This window comes from Paramisgurnus dabryanus, chromosome 7 (assembly GCF_030506205.2).
Source record: "Paramisgurnus dabryanus chromosome 7, PD_genome_1.1, whole genome shotgun sequence".
In the NCBI taxonomy this organism is placed as follows: domain Eukaryota; kingdom Metazoa; phylum Chordata; class Actinopteri; order Cypriniformes; family Cobitidae; genus Paramisgurnus; species Paramisgurnus dabryanus.
The window spans coordinates 29,012,435-29,034,562 of record NC_133343.1 but is presented as its reverse complement, the minus strand read 5'-3'; the positions used below and the strand labels follow the sequence as shown (position 1 = coordinate 29,034,562).

At 38.9% G+C, this 22,128-nt stretch overlaps 4 protein-coding genes across 5 annotated transcripts; 2 read left to right on the top strand and 2 right to left on the bottom strand.

Annotated features, from left to right (window-relative positions):
* The first annotated feature begins 489 nt into the window (after positions 1–489).
* On the top strand, positions 490–6,442 carry ccndbp1 (cyclin D-type binding-protein 1). The gene is made up of 11 exons (XM_065274799.2): positions 490–667; positions 1,051–1,110; positions 1,193–1,272; positions 1,356–1,437; positions 1,721–1,817; positions 2,251–2,324; positions 2,930–3,006; positions 3,094–3,353; positions 5,000–5,060; positions 5,755–5,801; positions 5,921–6,442. The coding sequence occupies exons 1-11, from the start codon at positions 580–582 to the stop codon at positions 6,030–6,032; spliced, it is 1,038 nt and encodes a 345-aa protein (XP_065130871.1). The 5' UTR covers positions 490–579; the 3' UTR covers positions 6,033–6,442.
* On the bottom strand, positions 6,290–13,699 carry tgm8 (transglutaminase 8). Its single transcript, XM_065274796.2, has 13 exons — positions 13,553–13,699; positions 12,801–12,962; positions 12,386–12,622; positions 12,191–12,309; positions 11,975–12,103; positions 11,687–11,867; positions 11,473–11,608; positions 11,022–11,131; positions 10,641–10,883; positions 7,303–7,584; positions 6,976–7,139; positions 6,749–6,885; positions 6,290–6,660 (listed from the first exon to the last, which is right to left on the bottom strand). The coding sequence occupies exons 1-13, from the start codon at positions 13,584–13,586 to the stop codon at positions 6,477–6,479; spliced, it is 2,118 nt and encodes a 705-aa protein (XP_065130868.1). The 5' UTR covers positions 13,587–13,699; the 3' UTR covers positions 6,290–6,476.
* Positions 13,700–13,815: 116 nt separating this feature from the next.
* gpr180 (G protein-coupled receptor 180) lies at positions 13,816–18,730 on the bottom strand. 2 transcript variants are annotated; one of them, XM_065274798.2, is made up of 9 exons: positions 18,501–18,730; positions 17,645–17,785; positions 17,216–17,416; positions 16,920–17,100; positions 16,797–16,846; positions 16,554–16,711; positions 16,276–16,467; positions 16,050–16,127; positions 13,816–15,898 (listed from the first exon to the last, which is right to left on the bottom strand). In XM_065274798.2, exons 1-9 carry the CDS (start codon positions 18,637–18,639, stop codon positions 15,782–15,784), a joined length of 1,257 nt encoding a protein of 418 aa, XP_065130870.1. In that variant the 5' UTR covers positions 18,640–18,730; the 3' UTR covers positions 13,816–15,781. The 2 variants fall into 2 exon arrangements, with proteins under 2 accessions (XP_065130870.1, XP_065130869.1); XM_065274797.2 differs by having other exon boundaries at positions 13,816–15,972; positions 18,501–18,729.
* A 96-nt stretch (positions 18,731–18,826) lies between these two features.
* On the top strand, positions 18,827–21,736 carry LOC135760695 (dTDP-D-glucose 4,6-dehydratase-like). The gene is made up of 12 exons (XM_065274800.2): positions 18,827–19,036; positions 19,283–19,349; positions 19,667–19,735; positions 19,811–19,901; positions 19,997–20,139; positions 20,252–20,350; positions 20,528–20,587; positions 20,665–20,708; positions 20,786–20,951; positions 21,078–21,136; positions 21,211–21,308; positions 21,486–21,736. The coding sequence occupies exons 1-12, from the start codon at positions 18,981–18,983 to the stop codon at positions 21,584–21,586; spliced, it is 1,053 nt and encodes a 350-aa protein (XP_065130872.1). The 5' UTR covers positions 18,827–18,980; the 3' UTR covers positions 21,587–21,736.
* Positions 21,737–22,128: the final 392 nt, after the last annotated feature.

The window sequence follows — 22,128 nt, the reverse complement described above, 5'->3', positions numbered from 1 at the left end:
TATCGAGCGCCACCTGCTGTCCACGTCACTCTGGTAAACTTTATATGTTGATTTTGTGATTGACAGTTTTCTACACAAGATCAACCTACAGAAGAGTAAAGAACATTCTGTGATAATATATCTTTAATATCTTTAACTGAATGAGATCATGTCAAAGATTGAAATTAGTTAATGATATTCTTAAACTCATTATTAGATGAGATCTGGTCTGCACGACACATCATTTAGTAATATTATTTAGTTTACTTTAAATTTTATCTTCATGTATGGGTTTTAAAACAACTGTAATGAATATACAGAGGCCGTTTCTCAATCTGAAAGTGTTTTTTATTGCAACGTTTCTCATTGCACTGATACATGTTGTATTATGGCAAATAAAAAATAATAATAAAGAGGCTGCAGCTTTCGTTTTGAGAAACGGGCAGACAGCCACAGGTCTCAGATCAGATCAGTCTGAAGGTGTCACCAGAAACTCATTCCGTCGACACACACGCGACGACACTTCAGTTCCGCCGTAGCTTTGCTCTCTGAGGCTCCGCGTGACAGAAGAACGGAACGGAACCGAACCGAACCGGTGTCATGAGCTCTGAGAACTCGAGTGCAGAACTTCTGTTTCCTCTGCGGAATCTCTTCAACTGCGTGAGATCCACACGAGATCGCGTCAGAGGTATCACGAGTTTATTTCACGCGTGTTTGTGTTTAAGGCTAACGGCTAAACTCTCGATAACACAACAACAACAACACTAAACATTCACATCGCGATATTTACACGGTTAGCATGCAGAGAGGAGAAATTAAATACAATTAATAAAGGAGAATTAGCATGGAGGCTTAATTTAAAACATTGAATCAAATCATGAAGAAATATTCATAATAAAAAGTGCAATTCTTTTTGGGAAAATATGGTGAGATATTTAATGATATAGACCTTGATTTATATCCTTTTTTCTGTGTTTCTAATGGATTTGTATATGGTGGGTTATGCTTGTTAAATATGTTAACTTTACTAGAAATGTTTCTTAAAAACGAAACTCTGGTGTGTGTTCACAGATGGAGAGTCAAATGAAAGCAGCGGCTCGTTCAGTTTGTTGACTTTCTGGGAGACTTTAGGTTTGTGTGTTTTTATAATCTGTTGAATGAACTTCACTACATGAATCTCTCTCACGTGTGTTTTCTTCTGGTGTTGTCACAGATCAAGCGGTTAAGGCAACATCTCAAGAAGCAACCAAACTCAGTTTAATCTTCTCCAAGCCTCCGTTGCCCTCAGAGCAGGTGAAGCTCCAAAGCACTTAAACATTTCATTTCATTTCATTAACACGTCACGTCACACTAGTCAACATTTCTTCTCATTTCAGGACTGTGTTAAGTTAACAGATTCTGTTCAGAAGAGCGTCTTGACCTTATCAACAGTTTACTTCTGGTTACCAAAGAGTCAAGGTAGAGTAAGATAACCAGTAACACATAGACTTTATAAAGTGAAGGCTGTCTGTTGCTCTACTAGTTTACTAGATTCTGCTCTCTCCAGGTTTGGTTGCTGCTATATTTTAAATCATTTCTCTACTTTACTTTAGTATTGCACAGACAACAATTACAAGTCTGTTTTAAGTTCTAGTGTTGATCTGTAAGTTAGTAGTTAGTCATGGAGTCTTCAGTGAGTGGTTTGTTAATGAGAAGCATGAGATTAACTGAGATGTTATAATCCGTGTTGTGTTTTCTGTAGGTGTTACGCTGAGGAAAGCAGTTCGAGATGCGACCGCTGAAGTTTTGGAGGGTTTGGTTCAGCTGTTGGATGTTATTCTCTCTTCTCCTCTACAGAGGTACTGGATGTTATTTCACTCTTACATCATCTTTAAAGGTGCTGTGTGTAGATTTTAGTGGCATCTAGCAGTGAGAATCATAAACACAAAACACACAAACACACACAACATGGGAGCAACAGAGCATATCGATGAAATGCATTTAGCCTACACCCATTCCATGTTTTCCCTGTTTAAAGACTGTTACCTGAGGAGTTATACCAGTAAGTATGGTGCCACAAAATAAAACTTTTTTTGGTACCATAGGAATGAATGGGTCTAGGCTAAATGCTAACACATTCACAACGCGCTGTACAGTGCACGCATTGAAAAAAGATAGGTATGTATTAGTTCGTCTAAGTTGAGGTAATAACATAGTTTAATATGGCAAAAGGGTAGACTATTCCTTTAATGAGTATATTATTAACAGTATGTTTATCTTTTGTGTCACAAGTTTGTCTCAGGATCAGTTGACCTCGACCGGAGGAGTCTGGGCCGCCTGTGATCAGTTTCATCAGCTTCCAAAAGGTGAAAGGGGTCAAAACTAATATGGAGGTGTTAACCATTTACTATGGAGGATGAAAAATTACTTAATTCACTTTTTTTTTTCAAAAGTATCAACTTTTAATTTTATTTTTGCACCATTCCTGTTACTACATTTATTTCTAAATTTTTTTACATTATTTTTTATACACTTTAGTCATTTTTTTTGGCCATTTTTGCCTTTATTAACAGATGAATGATGAGAGGAAAGTACAGGGAGGAGAGAGGGGTATGGGATCGGCAAATGACCACGAGTCGGGAATCGTACTCGGGTCGCCGAAAGTGCGAAAGCACCACATTTCAGTGCGCTGCCCACTACACCATCGGCTCCGACTCTGAAGTCATTTTTTGTTCTCCATAGTTTATACATAAAGACAATTAATGCTACATATACTGTAGACTGTTATTGACATTATAAGCCAGATTTTAGTCTCATGCAGGGACAAATATAATCAATCAACACATACATACAATGTGATATGACTACTTCATGGGAACTTAATTTCAGGATAAAATAATCTGTGGTTTTAGGTCAAACTGGATAACAATATTTAACTACAGTGATTTGTGATTGATGCTTTTTATTACAGATAATCGCTCGGCTGTATTGAGAGTCTTGACATCATATATTGGTTTGGTGAAAGATGCCCTGGATGAAATGGAGCAGGTTAGGAGACAGTCTGGCTCTTAAAGTCTTCATCAAGTCTTCTGTGAGTCTTTCTTAAACTTTGATTGTACTCATTTCTCTCGTAAGGCTCTAGCTGAAGCTCAGGACCCGTTTGGAGACATCTTAGATGATGATGATGATGAAATGGACGTCCGTGGTAACCAGGACACATACTGGTCACAGTGGGACCGTCAGCTCATCGGTCAGTGTCAGGGTCTGATGAAGGCATCTGGTGCGTGTCTGCGTAAACTCACTTCTGCTGTCAGAAACAATGGACAGGTGGAGACGGAAGAGAAGATCGCACAGTTAGATGATCTGGCAGATATAGCCAAAGAGATCAGTCCCAGGTGAGTCTGTAAGAGCGACTGCTTGTCCTACATTCAGATTTAAGTCCTGCTGTGTGTCTGGGCCCGGTTGCATAAAGCACCTTAACTGTAATTTTCCCTTAAGTTCACTCGTATGTTTCCCTTAAACTTAAGGGTGTTGCAGAAAAAAAACATACGCTTTTTCTTTTGCATCTTCATGGTAACAATAGTATTTTATAACGGCAAACCTTGGTCACTGTCGTGAAATACTTAACATTTACCCTTACCTAAGAGAACCGTTTAAGGGATTATACTGTATGCAACACCCTTAAAGGAGTAGTCCACTTTAAAGATGGGGCCCATTGACTTACCATAGTATTTTTTTGACCTACTATGAAAAGTCAATGGACCCCATCTATAAAGTGGACTACTCCTTTAAATTATTCTCTTAGTTAAGGGGAATTTACTTGCACGGTTAATACAATGCATTTTTTTCAGGTAGTACAATTCAACAGGCTGTTTTAATTCAAAAACATAAAAATACAATGCATTAAAATTCAAGTACGGTTAATACAATGCATTTTTTCAGGTAGTACAATTCAACAGCCTATTTTAATTCAAAAACTTTTGTCATTAAATTTCTTCCATACAAATGTCAAAAACTTACTAAAATCAATGAACAGCACTAATAAAGCATCATTCTTACAGATCATTAACTAAATAAAGTTGGTTTAGGGTTTAGTTACGCTTTAAGAGAAAAACTAAATTTTTTAATGTTTAAGTTTATGAACTTAATGATTGTTTCATCAGCCTTAGCCGATGACCGATACAGGCTGCCGATTTTCTTGAGCCGATACTGCTTTTGCTCACTCATATTACATCATAAAAATGACACGATGATGATGCCAAATGTTACAAGTCTCAATTTAAAAAATAAAATTTATTGAACTTTAAAAAAAACTATATTTAACAAATAGTAAAAAAAGGTGAGGGTGCTATGGAACCACGAACTGCACTCTCCACAATGACGAGGAACTATCAGCAAAGGATATTGATTTCTAGCACTTTACCACTACAAATATATATATATAGAGATGAGAAATAAAAACCTGCTTTGTTCAGCTATGATCAGCTGTTAGGCTGAACTTTCAATATTGTCATGGAACGGTTGGTTGTTTTTAGTCACATGACCTACAATCGCTTGCGGCTTCCAGCACTCTGTCTGTAAATAATGTCGGAAGAAACTATCGCGAACACAGCAGCCACATATTGGCCAATTTCTTCTCTTTTGAATTATTTGATTCATTTTCTTTTTCAATGTATTTCTTTGGCTACCTCACAAATATTTATGCTTTATTTATTCAAATAAAATAAATCTGTTATCTCAGTTAAACTTGGTGTGTTGATATAAAACCGTATCAACCAATGAGAATGAAGCATCTATATAATCAATATACAGCTGCTCTTGATTTATACAATGACCACATCACAAATATAAAGATTATCAGGTACACACACACACTACCCAATCTTCCACTTCATGAGATGGTTCTGATGATGATGAAGAAGAAGGGTTCTTATGATGATGGGTTATGATGAAGATGATGGGTTCTGATGATAATGATGTTGACGGGTTTTGATGATGATGGGTTTTGATGATGATGTGTTCTTTTGTTTGTGTGTTCTAGTATTGATGACCTCACTCTCTCTCTTTATCCACCCGTGGACCGCTGTGCTGTGGATGAGAATGTAAGCATTTCAAATACAATCACCTTTTGATAATCGCACACCTGTATGTGACGTCTGTGGGCCGTGTTCAAACGAATCTCTGCTGTCCAACAGTGATCATCATCACTCATGTTACTGTAGATCTGACATCACCACAACTCATGTGTGTCTCACTATAGGTGTGCCCGTCTAAGTAATAATCCTTCAGGTGTTGTGAAATCTCTTTAAAAAAAAAAACACTTCAGAATGATTGACAACTTCAAACACAACTCCTGCTGGATTCATTGCTGTGCTTCTCACAAGGATTTGTATATCAATAAATGTTTAAAGGGATCGTTCACAAAAAAAGAAAATTCTGTCATCATTTATGCACTCTCATGTTGTTACAAACCTGTATAAATGTTTTTGAACATGAAGGAAGATATTTGAAAGAATGTTTGTAACCAAACCAATCATTAGCCACATTCACTTCCATAGTAGGACAAATAATACTATGGAAATGAATGTGGTTCACATACGGTTTGGTTACAAACATTATCTTCCTTTGTGTTCATCAGAACATTTATACAGCTTTAAAACAACATGAGAGTGAGGACATTTTTATTTTTAGGTGAACTATCCCTTTTGTGTGATGTGCTAGAATAATAATATTATATTATAATAATGTGAATCTTTTGGTTAAAATGATTATAGCATTATTTTATCATCGTTTTAGGTTTGTAAACTGTCAGTTGTGCTAAAGAAAGTCCTAGAGATCATAAGGTAAGAGCGCTTTAATACTCCTGATGTTGTTATGACTTCATGAGTCTGTGTTGAGACTTATGTCTCGTGTCTCTCCTCTTTATCTGTTGTTTACTGTTTGTTTTGTGATCTCACATCAGGACGAGTCATGTTTGCATGGAGGCAGATTTATCCTGGGTGGAGTTTCTGGATGGAGCTGTCAATCACAATCTGGAGAAAATCCAATCACTGCTGCGTGACTCCAGCTCATAGCGGTCATTCATTCATTCACTCACTCAAGAGAGTTAACCAAACTAAACTAAATCTCATTGACATGAATTCTGGACTTATTTCTTAAGAGTGAAGTCATCTTTTCATGTTATGTTTGGATGAATGATCTGTGTATTGCGTCATGTTATATAATATATGTGTGTGTGTGTGTGTGTGTGTGTGTGTATTTAAGTGGATTCTTCACCTCAGCTTTTATAGCAGCAGTGTTTGTAAAGGTTTAGTTCAGCACAAACACACACTTTATTTTTAATTTTTATTGACAGATAAAAACATGCATTTGCAATAATCTTAATTATTTAATTTACATCATGAACATAACAACTTTAATATTTACATGTAACTGTGCTATTCAGAATAAAACAGCAGGATGATGATGATGATGATGACTTTAACACTGTTTCTGAGGGTTTTTTTTCTCAAACTCTTTTATTTGGTGAAAGTGGTATAGGCCATGCGTGATGTGGCGAGTCGAATGTTGACATCGATGCTGTTTCTGATGTCTTTGAAGATTGAGCTGTCAAAGCTGGCCATCAGTTTCTTTGGTCCGGCTCTGTTGGGTCTGAACTTCACCTTCAGTGTTGCTTTCTGTCCCGGGCCGAGCTCAGAAACCCTGAAGTCATGAAGAGCGAACACAGCAGATGTGAGGGAGAGTCTAGTGTTTGTTTGTGTGTTTGTTTGTGTGTTTGTTTGTGTCTTACTTGTTCTCCTCAGTTTGTTTCAGTAGTCCACTGCCTGTCAGTGTAATGCAGCAGTTATACAGCGAGAGATCAGAAAGAGGATTTTCAAACATCACCTCGGCTGTCATTTCATTGTTCAGAATTGGAGTCCCACTCACCTGAACACAACAACACAACACACATATGAGTTTACACACACACACACACACTGTTAAGATGAATGGATTATTATTAGAGATGAGACACACAGTTAACTGAAGGCTGGGATTATGTGGGACGATGTCTTTCTCCACCAGATAAACCAGTTTTGAGTCTGATTTATCTGTCGCGATCACAGACACTTTAATGCAGTTGTTGTCCAGAAGTTCTGGTCCGTATGCAGCAAACGGGATTACGATGGGAATGATTTGCTCTAAAATAACACAAACAAACTCTTCAAACACCTGTCTGTCTCATATATTACATTATATTTCAAACAAAGACAGAAAACAACGCAATAAGTGTTTTTGTTGTCATTCTGATCATTTACTGTAGATTTTTGTTAATGTGGTATTGTATTTTGTGTTTGTGTTTACCGGTTTTGGGTTGTAGTTGAATATCTTTGGTGTCACTCCAGACTCCGGCTGAAGGGTTGTTGGTGTATTTCATGACCTGAGCGTTCATCTTGACTGTAACTTCTTGTGTTTTACTGCTGTCTGTGCTCACGCTGAGATTGACTTTAATGTCCACGCCGTTCAGAGGCTTCCCATCCAGACTGATCTTCATGTTTACATTTGGAAGAGGAGGATATTCTGCCATCATTACTGCAATGGCTCTCTTCACAGCCTCATCATATGCAGATCGCTCGTTCACAGAACCTGCAGACACACACACACACACATGAACACACAAACACCTCAGATCAACACTCTTCACTCTTTATCCTGGATCTGTCAAAATAATCATACTCATTTTAAAATAAAAGTGTGCGTGTGTGCGTGCGTGTTTGTATGTGTGTGTGTGTGTGTGTGTGTGTGTTAGGGCTGTCAACGAATATTCTAAATTCGAATATATATTCGAATAGTAAAAAAAAAACGAATTTCGAATATGAAAATTAATATTCGAATAATTTTTTTTTTAAAGCCCGCGGTTGTAGAGGCGTGGCTGTCTGCTTTGTAAGTGGGCGCACTAATGCGCCTGGTTCAGGAACAGGTCACAGTAGTCACACTGTCTGTCACTGTTAAAAGTTGACGTGTCTTGCATGGAAGATGGCAGAAATTGAAAGTAATTTACGGGACTGACAATCGCATTCTACAACCGCATTAACTCCCGCAAACTGCAGTGACAACCGCGTTTACAGAAACTTTGCATAGTGTGTAGCCTACATAACCGAAATGAACAACTAGTTAATAAAGTGTTTAAACGTGCATCATGGACATGACAGGTCTCTCTTCTGAAGAAATAAATTATAAATTAAGGGGGAAAAGTCTTCTGAATGACAGAGGCACAAGCGTTTGCTGACTAGTGTTGCCAGATCTTGCACTAAAAAACAGCGAACAAGAAAAATCCAATAATAAACCAAAATAAATCCAAACGCTTTACCTCAAAGATCAAAATATTGGGACAGGCACCTTCACATTTTAACAACACCAAAAACTTGATCGCTTCATGAGCCAAAAGCCATAAACGGTTAAGCGCTAAAATGGTATGTGAGTACAAAAAAGACGAGGACCTGGCAACACTGCAAGAGCGCGCGCAGCCTCACAAATGCGTACAATACACAATGACACGACGGAGGTTTATTGCAAAACATAATGCTCAAGGGCGTAGGTTTGATTCTGGCATTGGTGGGGACATAAATAAAATGGTCGCATTGCAAAAACTGTTTATCACCGTTTACTTGACATAAACAACAGACAACTCAGTATGCACTTTACTCAGTGACATCTGCCTCGCCACCCCCGGTGCCATCCCAAATTTAATGTACTATAATAAACAATTCGTTATGTCCTAGAGCCTAATAAACAGTAACTGTTTAAGTCTTTGTCAAAAAAAAAGAAAATCACATTGTAACATATATGAATCCATATTTACTTTATAACAATGAAGAATATGCAAGTAATATTTAATTCTTCATTTAATTTTGCCAAAAAATCCCTGTGTTGAAGTAGGAATGTATATCATGCTGTTTCCTGAACACAGTTTATTAACGTTTCTGTAGTTCACATTAAATCTTCTTTTCATTAACAGACAGTTAATCAGTGTGAAAAAAGTTTTAAGTTTAAAATGCAACCTTACATTATGTCTACATCTGTGCAAGTAATAACCACAGTGCAGTAATGTAAAGTATTCAGCAATCATGACATGAATTCATGTTTTTACCATGTTGGGGTTATTTTCTTTCATGGATTAGGGACCACCTAAATAACCTTGCTACCCCATTTATAAAAGGTTGACAAAAGTTTGCAACTCCTCAGGTTAACATGGGATTGTCGTGTATTGGTGAAAACACTGTCCTTGAATCATTATGTGACACAACTTTTTTGTGCATGAAACAGTTACAGTGGGTATAATAATACTTTCTTCCTCACTTACCTGTAGCCCGAATAATCACGCGTGTCTTGTTGAGTGAATATTGGCGCGTTGTACAAAGTGAAACCATCCTATCACACGTAAAGTGATGTGAGTTAGAGCGGCGGGACTCAAGAAATGGTAATCCAATCATATTAGCAATGTGAGTAGAGAGGCGGGACTAAAGAAATCCAAAGCCAATCATATTAGCGATGTGACTTACGGAGGCGGGCATTGCAGAGAACGAAAGCTGTTAACCGTTTGTGTACCACATAGAGCGTCATTTTTACAGAACGGGATTGCAACAGATTTCTAATCTCATTTAAATGATTCCTGAAAAAAATATAATAAGTAAAAAATAGAAAACACAAGAATAAGACGGACATCAGTGGTTATATATAAATACAGATTAATTGTTTGGTCGAAATTATTGCTAGGGACAATTCAGTCTTCCCTGAATTTTGCTAGGGACATGTCCCTAGCGTCCCACCCTAAATCTACGCCCATGATAATGCTGTTAAATTATTTTCATCAAAGCTGTGAGTGATAAGCATGTGAGGCGGCAGACCGTTGCTATGGTTATCTCCGTGTCAATCATCATATTTTCACATTTAAATGCGGTTGTCACTCCTGAAAGTTTGCAGTGTGTACGAGACCACAATTGTGGAACTCCAGCTAAACAGTCACGTCAACACTTACTTTACATCGCCCGCCACAAGCTATTTGTCTGCAACACAACAAGAGGTCATAACGGAGAAATTAATTTCGTTCATTTGTAAGGACATGAGACCGATCAGTGTCGTGGATGGAGCAGGCATCAGGGAGTTTTGTCAAGCAATGTAACCGAGGTACCATATAATTTTGATGTCTCTTAATTTACTTGTTTTGTGTATGTAATATACGTTGTCAAATATGTTTAAACTTAAATAGACTACCTATAGAAGTTGTTATGTCTCTTTATATTAATTTGTCCTGTTATTGAAGTAATGCGTCGTTAAACGTCGTTAACGTCGTTGAAAAAATGGGCAACCAGATATTCGAATAGTTCGAATATTCGTGGGTTCTTTAGGGAGAATATTCGAACGTCATGTGTGTGTGTGTGTGTGTGTGTGTGTGTGTGCATGTTTGTATGTATGTGTGTGTGTGTGTGTGTGTGTGTGTGTGTGTGTGTGTGTGTGTGTGTGTGTGTGTGTGTGTGTGTATGTATGTGTGTGTGTGTGTGTGTGTGCATGTTTGTATGTATGTGTGTGTGTGTGTGTGTGTGTGTGTGTGTGTGTGTGTGTGTGTGTGTGTGTGTGTGTGTGTGTGTGTGTATGTACATGCATGCATGTTTGTGTGTGTGTATGCATGTGTGCAGACTGACCCTCTGTGTATTTGTAGTTTTCAGTGATATCTTGTCTTTTGTTGGTCCCTATAGCTTTAGTGCTGATACTTTGTCCTACAGTTTTCGTGTCTGTTTGAATCTTCTTTTTGGAGCCGTTGGCCATAATCAGCCATGAGACTTTATCAGCATTCACTTCACCAAACACAAACGGCACATCGTATTTGATGTCGGTGTGACCTTCACGAATGGCTCTGACAGGAGCAGGACCACAGCAGTAAACATCTGAACGAAACAGAAGACTCTGATTCATTCATCTTCAATAATACTACAGCATCACACACCTCTGTCCCACTGAATATCACTTACACATCAAATAACCTGACTGAGATGAATGAAGTTACACAGTGATGGTCTGAGTACCTGTACTTTTCTCTTGTGGCGTTGGGTCCAGAACCTGCCAGCCGTCATAGAAGAAATCTTCAGAGAGATCAGGACGTCTCATCCAACCCTCCACCCACACATGATAATTCCTACATAACATTATTTATATTTATACACACACCTTCATATAAAAGATGAAGTCAACTCACTGTGGATCCAAAGATTTCTGCTTTAGATTCTTCAATTATATATATATATATAGAAATAATAATAATAATATATTTCTTTACAAAGCTATAATTATAGTTTATATAACTGAGCAGATTTATAATCTAAACATTCCAGTGCACTGGACACTCCTAATTCATCAATCCTTTATTCATTGAATGTTTTATTTCAAATGTGTTTAAAACATTATATATAAAATCATAAGATAACCAGATGACTGTTCAGTCCAGTAGTTTGATATGAATGATCAGATTTTACTTACCAAATACTGTCAAGGTTTCGTCTAGGCATGACGCCATAATCACCGTAGTATTCATCAATAATGAGATTCAGATCCGTGTCATGAGCCGACTGATAGTTGGTGACAACACGACAAGGAATCCCCAAACATCTCAACACTATACATAACACAAACATACATCAAACAGTGCACACAGTGTGTGTGTGTGTGTGTGTGTCTATGTGTGTGTGCGTACCTGTGCACATCACTGCTGCAAACACCCAACACTGTCCAAATTTGACGGGATACCAGTCATACTTCATCCATTTTCTTAAGATGTCCACACTGCTTGTCCATTGACTCGGCTCAACTCCTCCGATGTACGTGCCGTCCCACTGACCCGATAACACCCCCTTATCATCATCATCACAGTTGATCTGCAGGATTCAGAATGAAGTTTAACTAATCTGTCCTTCATCGTCATTTATCAGAAAACATTATGAGAGAGAAACATAAATGAAACGAGTCTGTATATAAAAGTTACCATAGCGGTGACCACCCGACTGATGTAGATGGGGTTACAGCGTGCAGAATAATCCTCCTGAGGGTTCTTCACACACTTTGGGTTCAAATCCAGGAGCTTCAGACAAATGTCCAAAATATCATCTTCAAACTAGAAGAGAACGAGAACACATTCAGATCACATTCACTTCATCATATAGAGATCTCTTATGTTTAGTCATATACTGTATGTGTCTACCTGCCCAAAGTCCCAGGCTTGAGTTGTGATGTATTCATTTACACCCTTGTACAAGATGCCCTGTTCATTCATAACATACTCCTGTTTCTCTGCTTCATTGGGCAGAAACACCCAATCATCTGTGAACACCAAGAGATCCATGAAGACATGAAGACACACAACATCATAAAAGAGTGAATAAGACGAGAGACGTACCCTCACACCAGGGGTTAAAGAGCACTGTGAACGAGGCCACGCGTGTCGCCACAGCCGTCGATGAGCCGCTTTTCACCCACAGTGAGTAGAGACCAATACAGGCGTTTGATGGAGACACAACAGACAGACTAACAGATAAAGATGAGCTGTCTAAAACCTGCAGACTCCATTTGCCGACCTGCTGCTGTTTACTGTCAAACACTGAACGAGTTCCCTTCTCTACAGACGCATTAGGACCTGATGGAGAGAGAGAAGCACTTTAGATTCATGACAGGTTTGGTAAAGAAATGATCAGATCTGCTTGAACATCTCCACAACTATCTAAACATTGAGATTGAGGATTTCTCTTCTATTCTGAGAGATGAATCATACAGCAGACAATCAAAGCAGAATCATTGTGTTGATATCTTCACACCTGTTTCCACAGTCAGCTCGATGTAATTTTGATGTGGACGCTCGAGACTGAGTTTGAATGTGAAGGGTTTTCCTCTCCTCACGATGAGCCGGTCCAATGTGATTTCATTTGTGCGATGGTCTGTGTTGTTCTTCTTACACTGAAGATCCACAGTAACACGACCTGTTAAACAACATTACTACAGTAAACAACCCAGCCGTGTGTGTGTTATAAAGTTACCTAACCCGAACCCTTTGACAGATTTCTGATGTTCTCAGGAAACTCATTTAGCTGTCACTCAAAAGAAAAACATTTTAAAGAAAGCTGGCAACACTAAACATTCATTTGTTTTTATTAAATGCAATGTATGTGTCTGTAATGGAGAAAGTTAATCTTAGATGATCTTAAACCCTTTAGGTGAATGAATTCTGAGTTTATACTGCGTACAGCATTCATGTTAGTAAACAAAGAGCATCACAATCATCAATACACTTTAGAAATGTGCACAAACATCTGAGCAATGTTTTATACCTCCTGAGACTAAAATAACCTCTTTACTAGATGATCTGAATCGGTTTAATATAGTAATGTGCAGAGATTGAATCGGATTTAAGCAATAAACCACTAAACTGTATGTTAGAAAAAACTATCTAAACATATATGTTACTCTCTCCAAAAATCTGTAATACTTTTTACTATAGTAAGACTGATGGTGTATTTACACAATTAGTACATAAACTAGTAGTATAATGCAGTGAGGATTGTTTTCTTACCCTGATCTGTGTTGAGAGAGTTTGTTGAGCTCATGGCTGATGGTTTTCTTCACTGGTATATCTGCGGTGTGTTTGTGTGTTTGTGTTTTATACGCAGCCGTGCCCATCACCTCCCATGAATTTGAGAACATTGAGCACATGTTACACCCTCTGAATGTGGGTTTCATCATTGAGTTATAGGTTGGGATTACAGGTGTGAAACCTTCACTGGAGTACAGTGAGAGAGGAGTAATGACTCATGACTGAATGAATGAATGAAGAGATTTGAACATTCAAAGAGTAAATGAATCCCTGTAATCACAGCAAACAAATCTTTTATTATATAAACTGAACATACGTCATGTACAGTATGATCCTGGATCTTTCATTTGAACTCAGTTTCATCTGTAATATTGAAATGTTGAATAAAAGGATCTTTAATTTCTCTTTATTTTTAAAACTGAAATCCGATGAGAAGAAAAAAACAAACATCTCTTAATATTAAGATGACCTAATTCTCTGGTTTTATTTGAGCTGTGGATAATGAAATGAGATCTCTGATCCCTGCTGATAAAAACAGCATATGTTGTGTTTTGGTGCTGGTATGTTGGTGACAAAACCAGCATGGGAATTATGCTTGTCTATGCTGTTTTTTTTAAGCATGGATATGCTTCACATAAACTACAAAACATGCAGGTCAGGTTCATTGAAGATCAACTTCTGTGTAGATTCATCAATAACTACAGATGCTGGACTGACCAATCAATCAACATTTTTAGATCAAATTTGTAAAAGAAGGAAGTTTATTTACATCACTAGATAATATTATAGAAATAGTTTCTCTGTTAACATGAGCTCAGACAGTAGTGATTGTGTTCATGTTTCCAAGTATTTCACCTGTGCATTCAGGTTTTAAAGGCGGGGTGCATGATTTGGAAAAACACTTTGGATAAGGGAGTCTGGCCGACCACCAAAACACACATGTAGCCAATCAGCAGTAAGGGGCGTGTCTACTAACCAACATCGTTGCCTGGGTTACGTATGCGTGGGGCGGGTCGATCTATTGGGGTACGGGCGTGTTTGTTTAAGTGATTTCAAATATCAACATTGGCTTTCAGAGATCATGCACCCCACCTTTAATGATTAATGGTAAATGAACTTGGCTTGCTGTCCTCGAAGGGAGCTCTGAACCTTCAGATAGATTGAACCTCAGGCCTGGGCTCGAGACCCAACTTCCACCCCATACAACAGAAACTGCATGGAGGAGTTAAAGAGGAGATTGTATGTCGGAACAACTACAGCTGGACCCGGAGGCCCTAAGGCTTCCTTATATACGCCCACAATGATGATTGACAGGCCTGAATGTTTAAGCTCCTCCCAAACCTGTATAGAGCTACATCATCTGCAGGGCTTGGTTTATTACATCAGACTGAATTCACCTCATTTCATCACACCATGAGCTGTTCAATGACACATACATAAATCTTTCACATTTATCTCAAAATCCTTTCTTCATCAGTGACACCCAACACAATACAAACTGACTAATCGTGTACATGACGTTTATTAACCATATTTCCACAGCAACACATGCGTGAGTTAACAGTTTTTATCCCAACAAATCTGTCACATGTCACACTGAAATGTGTAGGACCCAGCCCTACTGAAAAAAAAACTGCATAAACTTGTAGCTGGTTTAAGCTGGTCCTTCAGTCTGACCAGCTATTTCCAGCTAGACACAGCAAAACCAGTTAATACCAAGCTGAGAGACCAGCATAAACTGGTGAGCTGGTTTTAGCTGGTCTCTCAGATTGCTTTTAACTGGTTTTGCTGGTGGGTTTTTTTTCAGTAGGAAGGAGAGGGAATCAATAAACTTCCTCAATATTCATTTCTTTAAAAGTGATTGTCAATTCAGGCACTCATAGGAAATGTCTAATAATTATACAACCTAATTCAGATTACAAATAAAAACATTTATGAGCCATAAAACAAGAATCAGGTGGCATTGTTTCAGTACTGTCTCAGACAATAACACCGTTAGCTTCGTCTCTCGCTTTGACAGAATGTGCCGGACTTATAGATGAGAATAATGAATGAACAGATCCTCATTTACACTTCTGTGTGTCAGAGAGAAACTTCATCGAATAAATAACATCATCAATAACACCAGAATGATGTTCATCTCTGTGCACGACGGTCACGTGACTAAAGAGCATCAGTTTGTGTGTTTAGATGCGGAGTTTGCTGACTTCAGTGTGTCTCCAGGTCTTCATCAGACCATCGTCTTCTCAGTATCGATCTCGAGCGGTTCGCTTCATGGTCAGAGGCAGCGTGACGGAAGACAGCGACGACACTTCCCAATAAAGACTGCGTGACAGGAAGAGTTGGTACAGAATCACCACTGAGATACACTGACACAAAATCACACCGATCGTGACCACCTGCACACGCAAACACACACAGATGAGATGATGCTGAGCTTTAATGGAGACACAAGTTACTGTAGTTCCTCGCTTACCTTTTCTCTCTGATGTTCATTCAGCGTTAATGAGAACACAACCAAAACTGGCTGACACAGGAACCACAGAAAACAACCCTGAAACAAAACACATGCACAAACTGATTTGATTGACAAGTATTTCTAATATACAGGTCTTTAGTCTTCAAACTCATCTCAGTGTTGTGGTGTGGTGTATGCACGCATCTGACGCTCTTAGATCAGACTCTCTCTCTGTGTGTGTTACCTTTGTGAAACTGAGATAGAAATCTCTCTTGAGTGAACTTCTCTCTGTTGAAACCATCTTATAGATGACTGATGCCAGAAAGAGAGCGAGCGCCACACGCAGCACCATCAGCAGCCGCCCGGCGATACTGTGATGACTGTGAAAACTGTGATGCTCTGTGTCCTCAAACTGTTCCCAGATCAGTAATGCTGCCTATACACAGACACAGATACGTAATCTGAAAGTCATCATGTTTCATCATCACAATCTCTCTCTGTCCAGCTGCTGTGTCTTCTGACCTGTGTGATGACCGTGGCCACTGCGACACCCGTGGACACAGGAGATGAATCCCACTGAAGCGGTTTACTCAAAGACTTCCTGCTGCGACTCAGAGACCAGCCGACACACAAACTCAACAACATATAGACCATCTGAACCTGAGCGATCATATCACACACTAACACAAACACACACACATGCTAATGAGCTCATGAACCAACAACATGTGAATCAAGTGTTTGTGTGTATGAATATAAACTCACACTCGGCGAGGCTGCCCGTCAGAGGCATCCCTATCCCATCTCTAGCGTAACTGTGAGACGGACACAAGGTCAGTGTAACATCCCATAATAATGTTAATGATAAGAAGTGTTAGCGGGTCTCACCGGGCCATGTGGACGTAGTTGAGCAGCACTGATGTTCCCTGCAGAAACAGCGCTGTAGATAAAACCTTCAGCACAGTGAGCATAGGACCGCCTTTACTCAACGCCTGCCACAGCGGCTGCACGTAGATGCATGACGCCACGAAATACGCCAAGACCGACAGGAAGTAGAAACTGTGCAGACCTGCAGTGAGAGGTCATTAATGAGAATTAAACATTAGTGACCTTCTGTGTTAGTAAACAAGAAGAGAGAGAGGTTTTGTTTCCAGCATTGGATTAATGGGAAACTTGTGTCTCACCGGCCTCCTCAGCGCTGAAGTGATCCAATGGATTTCCTTCAGCATCCGGATTCAGTAGGATTATCTGGAAGTGTATGTCCTCCAGCTGCCGGTCCACCTGCTCCTCCTGACAGGTGTAACGGTCCGCATACATCACATACCACAGCTGTGGACTGGACTGTTGTGGTATCGTCTGGTTCTGCTCCGCTTTACTCACAATAACTGAGATTTAAATGCAACACTGTTAATATGCAGCTATAAGCTATGGCACATTCAAAATAAATGTTATAATAAAACAACCTCCCTTTGAAGTATTTAATTAAATCAGAGAGAGAGAGAGAGAGAGAGAGAGAGAGAGAGACAGAGAGAGAGAGAGAGAGAGAGAGAGAGAGAGAGAGAGAGAGAGAGAGAGAGAGAGAGAGAGAGAGAGAGAGAGAGTGATGTACTTACTGGAGATGTGCGCTGCAGAAACTCTCTCCAGACAGCTGAGATTGTCAAAAGCGTCGAGGCCCTGAAACAGCAGCAGTCTTGCTTCTCTCTGTAGAGCCACGTGAGCATCATCAACACGACAGACGATCACAGCATTCTCACCTGTGGGACAAACACCTGAGCATCAGACATTCACACACTGATGCTGAGCGTCAGACATTACACAACTGAGCGTCGACATTCACACACCTTAGCATCAGACATACACCAGGGCTCCAGACTGCCACCAAATGGGGGCATTTGGCCACCAAAATTTCAGTGTGCGCCACTGAATTTTACATCCAGTCTCACATGTGCGACCAGTAAATTTGGCTTTTTTTGTGATGTGACACTGAATTTGAAAACAGCACATTGTACTTTCTGCATCTATCATTAAAGTATTTATTAGTAATACAGTGGGAATGAGTAGAAATGTGAATATTTGGTTAGCATTTTGATTTACAGTGTGTGCCCCTAAATTTTCTGGTTGCGCCCCTAAAATTTTCAGTTGGTGGCCACCGTGCTCCTAGTGAAAAAAGTAAGTCTGGAGCCCTGCTGAGCATCAGACATTCAGTTTCAGTTTTATTGAACAATTGACAGTAATATAATACTACAGCAGTGTACCCAAATGTAAACTCACTGTCCGAAAAACAAAGAAAGATGAAAATAGTGAAATGCTTGTAGAATCTGACAAGCTTTGTGTTTTTTTTAAGCTAATATTAATTCAACATAGTGCATTATTTTTTTCTTGAATGAATGAATGAATAAATAAACAAATGAAGTGTGGTGACGTCATTGTTTTAATATATGTGTTATGCTGTAAGATTATAAAACTCACCATGAAACTGAAATCTTGTGATGTATTGTCCCCTGGTTTCTCTTGCCGCGTCGCTCCGGAAAACTCCAGAAACTGTTTTCGCTGTTGCAGGACACGAAGTGAACAGAAGAATCGTGAGACTTAAAACAAACACAAACATGATTTTATTTCTCTACATTCACTGAAATGAATGAGGCCAATACAGTCCTCGTTCTGCGCTGGACGATTGACTTCTGCTACAACCAATCACAGAGAGAGCCGTCTATCCAGCGGACCAAGGTAACCAATGAGAACTCGTCAGGGGCGGGGTTCAGTCTGAGGCGGTGCAGCACATACGTGTCAGCGCTGCCGTAAACCGATGAAACTGTCGCGATGACAGTGTTTACGGACTTTGACACGCATCGAATTATTTTGTGAAATGAAATCATTAAACCTCTGCCGAAAAAGAGACTTAATGTAAGTAACGGATGAGATCAGAAGGAGTTTGGTGTGAGATGAGTGATGTTGTGTGTACGTGAGTCTCACACTGTTCTGGTGACTGGAGGAGCAGGATTCATGTGAGTTACAAACCTCTAACTATCAGTTATAAACTTAACTTACTGGATCACACAGTTAACTTCAGCACAACTTTATACATAAAGCAACAAAAAAGTATCACCGTAAGCATAAATGAGAAAAGAGAAGTTAGTTTAGTGATTCTTGTGTTGATCATGTTGTTATTTCACTAATAGTAAAAACTCTAATATATTTATAAGTGTAAATTAATGTTTTCATGTCATTTATAATCATGTTTGTCATTGCAGTGGATCTCATTTAATTCTTGCTTTGGCTGCAAGATATCCACACTGGAAAATCCTCAATATAGATAATGTAAGATCAGTTGTGTTCATGAAGAGTGTTTTACTTACAAGAAGAGTGATATCAATCTAACTAAAAACACGCCTGTGTGCCTGTGTCTGCTTGCCTGTTCCTGCCCACCTTTGCCTCCACGCTTTTGCCTGCGCTTCTGTGCCTGTGTCTGCACGCCTGTGCTTGTGCCCCTGTGCATCTGTGTGTCTGTGCCTGCGCGCCTGTGCGTCTGTGCCTGCGTGCCTGTGCTTGTGCCCCTGTGCGTCTGTGCCTGCGCGCCTGTGCCTGCGCGCCTGTGCTTGTGCCCCTGTGCGCGTGTGTGTGTTTATTTCTTTCAGTTAGATTACTGCTCGAGTCTGAAGAACCTGAAGTCTTTAGAGAACACCAGCACTTATAAATTCATTCTGGTACAGATCACTTCTTAGTTATTATTATCATATATGTCCAAATGATCTATGACTAATTGCATTTATTTCTCTCAGGGAGACGTATGTGATCCATTATTCATAACCCATCTTTTTTCAACCGAAGACATCAGTGTTGTCTTTCATTGTGCTGCTCAGACTCATGTCGGTGGGTAAGAGCTTGACAAACACCATTCACTGATCATTGAATTCCTCTGACTTGAATTCATCTCACACGAATGTTTTCTTCTCACGTGTGCTTAGAGAATTCGTTTGTGTGTCCGTCACGGTTCATGCATGTAAATGCAGATGGTACCGGTGTGCTGGTCAGAGCCGCATTTCACGCTGGAGTCAAGAGATTCATCTTCGTGAGCACCGATGAGGTGTACGGACCCAGTTTACATCAGGTGAGCAAAGTCTGAACGAAACTGATTTGAAATCACAGAGTTAACCAGATACTAAACTGAGTTTAATTTAAAGTCTGTGAACTTCAGTGATTTGGTTCTTGTTTCACATCAGCCGTTTGATGAAGCGAGTCCACAAAAACCATGCAATCCATACTCGTCGTCTAAAGCCGCTGCAGAGAACGTCGTCATGTCCTACTGGAAGAAACACAAGGTCAATAACACAAATATTTATTATTATTAGAAGCTTATTTTCAGATTCTTGTCTGTCAGTAACATAATGCAGTAGATATGCAGTCTTTTTCTTTTTATTCATTTGTATTGTTGTTACAGTTGTGTGTTATCGCTGTAATAGGATGAATGAAATGTTGTAAATGATTTTCTCCTGCAGTTTCCTGTTATTATAACAAGGAGCAGTAATGTATACGGACCTCGGCAATATGAAGAGAAGGTACAGGTGAAGTTATGCCACACATGCAGATGTTTTAGGGTAAAATTTGAATTGTCATTTTGTATCTCTTTTTGCAGGTCATTCCCAAATTCCTGTCCCTCATACAACATGACCAAAAATGGTGAAGATTTTCTCTGTTTATAATAATACTGGAGTTATTGTTCAAAAACTAAAACTCATCTCTCTGCTCTTATACAGCACTATTGAGGGCACAGGCCTGCAGTCCAGACACTTTCTTTATATTGATGACCTCACTCAAGCCTTTCTTATTGTGATGGAGAAGGGCATTCTGGGAGAGATTTACAATATCGGGACCAACTTTGAGATTCCCATCATTCAGCTGGCCAGAGAACTTGTACACATGGTAAAAACATCATCCTAAAGTAGTGTTGTTTACTTTAGATTTGGTTCCCATCTCCTGGACTGCAGTGTGACATCACATTGGTTGATGTTTATTGTTGTGTTTTCATTGAAAATTGTTTATTTACAGACAGAGAAGAATGTTTCAAATGAAAATCTGGATGAATGGATACAGTTTGTTGAAGATCGGTAAGTAATGAATATAAATGAAGAGTTTTTATTATTTGTGACAGATTAGCGTTAATGATTGTTGATCTTTGTAGACCTGTCAGTGAGATGAGATATCCCATGATATCAGATAAACTTCACAGACTTGGGTGGAGATTAAAAGTAACGTGGAAAGAAGGAATTCGACGCACAGGTAAGAATCTACAACAAACCATTCTGTGATAAACTGTTAAGATCATAAACTGTGATGATGATGAAGACAAACTGTGATGATGATAAATTGATGATGATGATGACAAACTATGATGATGATGACAAACTATAATGATGATAAACTGATGATGATGATGATGTTTTTTTTTGTCTTCAGTTAAATGGTATGAAGAGAATCCAGAGTTTTGGTCGTTGATTACTAACAGGGAGGAAGAAAACTTGACAGCAGCTGTTGTTGGATCTGCCAAAGCCGATTAAAGATGTCTTTATAAAATAGGTTTAATAGATTTGATCTAGTCTATAAAAATCTTTTAACTGTTTTACTGTATTTGTTATCTATTTTGATTGAGACTGTACATATGTAAACTTGTGATACTGATTTAAAATAAAGGACTTGAATATGAATTACTTGAAGAGTTTATGCAGGTGATTCAGTGTTTAATAAAGTTTACTTTTACAGTCTTATCTTAAGCCAGGATTATGCCTTAGTTAAATTAGGATATTTAAGTGCCTTTGTTAAAAATTCCTTATAAAAACATGACGACGGTGTGCATCTTGAAACTGACAGGACAAGCATTCATTATGTCTGTGAAACCGGGCAAATGCAATTTAATACAAAGGCCACTGGATTGAAGATGACCAAAACACTGTAAAATGGGTTTTAAAAGATGTTCAAATATTTTTTTTAGAAGTTCAAGATCATTAAAATCAGTGTCATATATTTTGTTAGTTTTATGTTATACTGACCGGCCTGTTATTCACCGATTAATGACTTTACTTTACTATTAAAACACATGTTT